Source organism: Rhinolophus ferrumequinum, chromosome 3, assembly GCF_004115265.2.
Source record: "Rhinolophus ferrumequinum isolate MPI-CBG mRhiFer1 chromosome 3, mRhiFer1_v1.p, whole genome shotgun sequence".
Lineage (NCBI taxonomy): Eukaryota > Metazoa > Chordata > Mammalia > Chiroptera > Rhinolophidae > Rhinolophus > Rhinolophus ferrumequinum.
This window is the reverse complement of record NC_046286.1, coordinates 5,610,887-5,616,613: the sequence shown is the minus strand read 5'-3', so window position 1 is coordinate 5,616,613 and position 5,727 is coordinate 5,610,887. Positions and strand designations below refer to the sequence as shown.

The following is a 5,727-nucleotide window of genomic DNA, read 5'->3' as shown; positions in this document are numbered from 1 at the left end:
ACCCCTAGGGCAAAAATCTTACGGCTTTCTGTAGAGAAGAAGTTGGATCTCTGAATGGTCTGAAAATGGTGAGCAAAGCATGATAACCTCAGTCAACAGGTGGATAAGGGAAATGCTAAGAAGTGCAAGTGTGGATGAGACTGGCAACCATTATTTCCTGAGCTGGAAGACATCATCTGTGAATGGACTGCTGACAGGAGAGCAAAGGCTTTGATTGTGCACAGGGCTGATAGGCAAGCATTTGCACTTGCAATGGCACCACAATTAGAAATATCCCCAGAAGAATTCAAAGCATCACAACACTGGCTGGATGGCGTCCTTCAGCGATATGAACTGTCTCTAAGATCAACAACACTGTTCAAGCTGGAAGATACTGAAGTTATTAAATGTGTACTTGCATTTAAGTCCTTTGTTGATGGCATCGACTTTTCTAAATACCGGCTTTCCAACATGATTGCTATAGATGAAACTGCAGTGTTTATGGGCCAAGGATCTCAAATGATAATTGATCACAGGGGTGCCTCGTCAACCTACTGCATTCCCTCCACTGGTTACGAAAGTGCACGTGTTACCTGTATTTTGGCAATTTGTCTGGATGGAAAGAAAGCCCCACCTCTAATCATCACTAAGGGCAAGAAAGATAAGGTTGAACATCTTTCAGGCATTTATTTTCTTGAAACCGAAAAATCCTGGTGCACACAAGCAGTTATAAGGAAGTGGATCGATTTAATGCTGCCACTTGTTTTGCGAGGTGGCCAAAGAGGTCTGCTAGTCTGGGTTTCAGCCAGCACTTACCACGCTAAAGACGTGAAGAACTTCCTTGCAGAGAGAAGAACAGATGGAATACTGATTCCTGCAGGAATGACTGCCTATCTCCAGACTCTTGATATTGCAATAAACAAGCCATTCAAGGACCATTTGCTCATGGAAATCAATGACTACATTGAAAATAGCATGGACATAAATCAGTGTGGAAACTTTGTGAAGCCTAGCCTTCAAGAGGTCGTGACTTGGGTGAAGAATTCAAGGGATAAAATCACTGATAGCTGTGTTGCCAATGCTCTACGAGCAGACTGCATGGACAAGACGTGCTCATTGAAGGAGAGCTCTATTGCTGGACATGAGATTGGGGCCAATGGTTCTACAGGAAATGGAGTCGCAAGAAATTCAAGCCGGAATTCGGGGTTTGGAGAGTTATGATGATGTTCCAGAAGAAGATGACATGACTGTATTTGAATAAGTGTAGATTTTTGTACATGAATAAATGAATAAATGTAGATTGTTGTACATGAAAAAATAAGATATCCCCTGAAAATAAGCCCTAATAAGTCTTTTGGGGCAAAAATTAATATAAGACCTGGTCTTTATTTCAGGGAAATGTGGTATCAGACAAAATAGATGTTAAATCAAAACAGGCTGCAAGAAAAAGAAGGACATTATATATTAATAAAAGTTTCAATGCAGCAAGAAGACATAACAGTCATAACACTTAGGCACCTAAGGACAGACCATCAAAATATATGAAGCAAAAATGGACAGAATTGGGGCCGGCTTGGTGGCTCAGGCGGTTAGAGCTCCATGCTCCTAAATCCGAAGGCTGCCGGTTCAATTCCCACATGGGCCAGTGGGCTCTCAACCACAAGGTTGCCAGTTCAATTCTTCAAGTCCCACAAGGGATGGTGGGCTCTGCCCCCTGCAACTAAGATTGAACACGGCACCTTGAGCTGAGCTGCCTCCCAGATGGCTCAGTTGGTTGGAGCACGGGCTCTCAACCACAAGGTTGCCAGTTCGATTCCTCGACTCCCTCAAGGGATGGTGGGCTCCGCCCCCTGCAACTAAGACTGAACACGGCACCTTGAGTTGAGCTGCTGCTGAGCTCCTGGATGGCTCAGTTGGTTGGAGTGCATCCTCTCAACCACAAGGTTGCCGGTTCGACTCCCGCAAGGGATGGTGGGCTGTGCCCCCTGCAACTAGCAACAGCAACTGGACCTGGAGCTGAGCTTTGCCCGACACAACTAAGACTGAAAGGACAACAACTTGAAGCTGAACGACACCCTCCACAACTAAGATTGAAAGGACAACAACTTGACTTGGAAAACAGGCCTGGAAGTACACACTGTTCCCCAGTAAAGTCCTGTTCCCCTTCCCCAATAAAATCTTAAAAAAAAAAAAAAAAAAGGACAGAATTGAAGGGAGAAATAGATAGTTTTACAATAACAGTTGGAAAATTTGATACCCCACTCACAAGAAAGGATAGAACAACCAGACAAAAGATAAATAAGGAAACAGGACTTAAACAACACAATAAATCATTTGATCTAACAGATATTTACAGAACACTACCCGAAAACAACATGATATACATTCTTCTTGAGTGCACATGGGACATTTTCCAAGACAGACCATAAATTAGGCCAAAAATTAAGTCTCAATAGATTTTAAAAAGGTAAGTGTCAGAGTATCTTCTTTGAGCAAAACAAGATGAATTAGAAATCAATAACATAAAACTGGAAAATTAAAAAATTGTGAAATTTAAGCAAGCAACCCATGGATCAAAGAAGAAATCATAAGGGAAATTAGAAATACTTAAAGATAAATGAAAATGAAAATAACATACCAAAACTTATGAGATGCTGTGAAAGTGGTACTAAATGGGAAATTTATAGCTATAAATGAATATATTAAAAACCAAAAAGGATCTCAAATCAATACCCTAACTTTGTAATTTAATGAATGAGAAAAAGAACAAACTAAACCCTGGTAGCAGAAAAAAAGGAAATAATAAAGATGAGAATACAGATAAATTAAATATAAATAGAAGAACAATACATAAAATCAATGAAACCAAAAGTTGGTTCTTTGAAAAGATAAACAAAATCGACATACTTTTAGCTACATAGACTTGAAAACAAAACAACAATAAAAGAGAAGACTGACGTTACTAAAATCAGAAGTAGAAGTAGGGACATTACTACCAATTCTACAGAAATACAAAGAATCATAAGAAACCACTATACACAATTGTACAACAAAAAATTGGATAACCTAGAAGAAACGGAAAGATTCCTAAAACATACAACCTACCAAGACTGAATCAGGAAGAAACAAAATTTGAACAGACCAATTAATAGTAAGGAGATTGAATCAGAAATAATAATTTAAAAAAATCTAATGAAGAAAAGCCCAGGAACAAATGACTTCACTGGTAAATTTTAACAAGCATTTAAGAAGAATAATGCCCATCCTTCTCAAACTCCTCCAAAAAAACTAAGAGGAGGGAACACTGCCAAACTTTATGAGGCCAGCATTACCCTGATACCAAAGCCAGACAAGGACACTACAAGAAAACTGCAGGCCCTAGATGAATGTAGATCCAAAAATTCTCAATAAAAAAACTAGAAAGCCAAATTCAACAGCACATTAAAAGTATCATTCGGCCTTTGAGTCTCTTGAGCTTTTCCTTTGGTCGGTGCTTTGTGGTGTACTTTCTCCAAATAATGCCACCTTTGGGCCCTTGGGCCTTTGGGCTTTTTGAGCCTTGCTTTTGCTCGGGGGCCCGCTCCAAACCCTTTGGAGTGTACTTTTTCTTCTAATACACTGCTCTTTCACTACTTTACCTTGGTATTTCGTTCAGTTCTTTGTTCGAGAAGCCAAGAACATGGACACCGCACCAAAGAGGGCCCTTCCTCTGGCAGCTGGAGCGGCTAAGATTCCAGTTTTGCTCGAAGGCCCGGGTTCGACATCTGGTCTGGGGATCTAACCCAGACTCTGCCCAGGTTCGACCCCCAGTGTGAGAGCCAAGCCTGGACATCGCTCCGAGAAGGGCCCACTCTCCGCTCAGCATGCAGAAAAAAGACGTCTTCCCACACAGTTTCCTGCCCAGCTTCCAACATTTCGCCACGCAGGCCATCCACGTGGGCCAGGAACCAGAGCAATGGACCTCCATGGCTGTAGTGCCCCCCATCTCACTGTCCACCACATTCAAGCAAGGGGCTCCGGGCCGGCACTCGGTTTGGCCTTTGCTTCAGGTTTAGCTGCCACTGTGACTATTACCCATCTCTTAAAAGCGGGAGACCAAATTATTTGTATGGATGATGTGTATGGAGGTACAAACAGGTACTTCAGGCAGGTGGCAGCTGAATTTGGATTAAAGATTTCTTTTGTTGATTGTTCCAAAACTAAATTGCTAGACGCAGCCATTACACCAGAAACCAAGCTTGTTTGGATTGAAACTCCCACGAACCCTAACTTGAAGATAGTTGATATTGCAGCCTGTGCAAATACTGTCCATAAACGTGGAGACATTATTCTGGTCGTGGATAACACTTTCATGTCGGCATATTTCCAGCGGCCTTTGGCTTTGGGAGCTGATATTTGTATGTATTCAGGAACAAAATATATGAATGGCCACAGTGATGTTGTAATGGGCTTTGTGTCTCTTACTTCTGAGACCCTCCATAGTAGGCTCCGTTTCTTGCAAAATTCTATTGGAGCAGTTCCGTCTCCTTTTGACTGTTACCTCTTCAATCGAGGTCTGAAGACTCTACAAATCCGAATGCAGAAGCATTTTGAAAATGGAATGGCAGTTGCTCAGTTTCTGGAATCAAATCCTCTGGTAGAAAAGGTTGTTTTTCCTGGACTGCCCTCTCATCCTCAGCATGAGTTGGCAAAGCGCCAGTGCACTGGGTGCCTGGGGATGGTCACCTTTTATATTAAGGGCACTCTTCAGCATGCTGAGACTTTCCTCAAGAACCTGAAGTTATTTACTCTGGCTGAGAGCTTGGGAGGATACGAGAGTCTTGCTGAGCTTCCGGCAATCATCACCCATGCATCAGTGCCTAAGAGCCAGAGAGATGCCCTTGGGATTAGTGACACACTGATTCGACTCTCTGTGGGCTTAGAGGATAAAGAAGACCTAATGGAAGATATAGATCAAGCTTTGAAGGCAGCACACCGTCCAAATGCAAATTGAACCTAATATTTCAGCAATGCTGTTAGAAGTTGCTTCGTGAGAGAACAAATCTTTTGAATAACTGAATGGACTATTAATGAACATTTGCAGAATTTTCAAGTGAAAATTCTCATCAGTAATTTTCACAATTGTAACCTTCCAGGAATCCTCCCTGTGGAAAACAGTTTTCTCTTTCCCATTGTCATTGACAGGTGAATTCTGTTAATATCTTCTATGTTAATTTTGGTAGACATTGGCCTCTGAAGGAGGTGAGACTTGTGTTGCTTTTTGGGATTGTGTTCTTTTTTTTCATCATGTAAGATTTATATTGATCATGTTTACAATATAATGGTAATTCATTTTTGATGTTTTCTGAAGAATTTAAATTAAATGAATATTTTTAAAGCAAGAGTGATTTTTGTATATTGAATATTTTTTAAGCAAGAGTGATTTTTGTATGTTGAAAACAGCGCTCAAAGCAATGGTTTACACTTAATTACCACATGCCAGAAGTCAAATATTTGGAAAGTCTACTGTGAAATTCTATTGATTTAAGGTTGTATTTACTATTTTTTTAAAAAATAATAAATCTAATTATCAAATGCAAAAAAAAAAAAAGTATCATTCAGCACGATCAAATGAGATTTAATCCAGGGATGCAAGGATGGTTCAACATACACAAATCAAACAACAGTGTGGTACTGGTATAAAAACAGATACATATACCAATGGAACAGAATTGAGAGCCTAGAAATAAAGCCAGGTATATACAGCAA

At 40.6% G+C, this 5,727-nt stretch overlaps 1 protein-coding gene across 1 annotated transcript; it reads left to right on the top strand.

Annotated features, from left to right (window-relative positions):
- Positions 1 to 3,840: 3,840 nt before the first annotated feature.
- LOC117016100 (cystathionine gamma-lyase-like) lies at positions 3,841 to 5,356 on the top strand. The gene is given in 2 exon segments (XM_033095198.1): positions 3,841 to 4,008; positions 4,011 to 5,356. Coding segments are annotated over 2 exon segments (1,128 nt in total). The 5' UTR covers positions 3,841 to 3,842; the 3' UTR covers positions 4,973 to 5,356.
- The last annotated feature ends 371 nt before the right edge of the window (positions 5,357 to 5,727 follow it).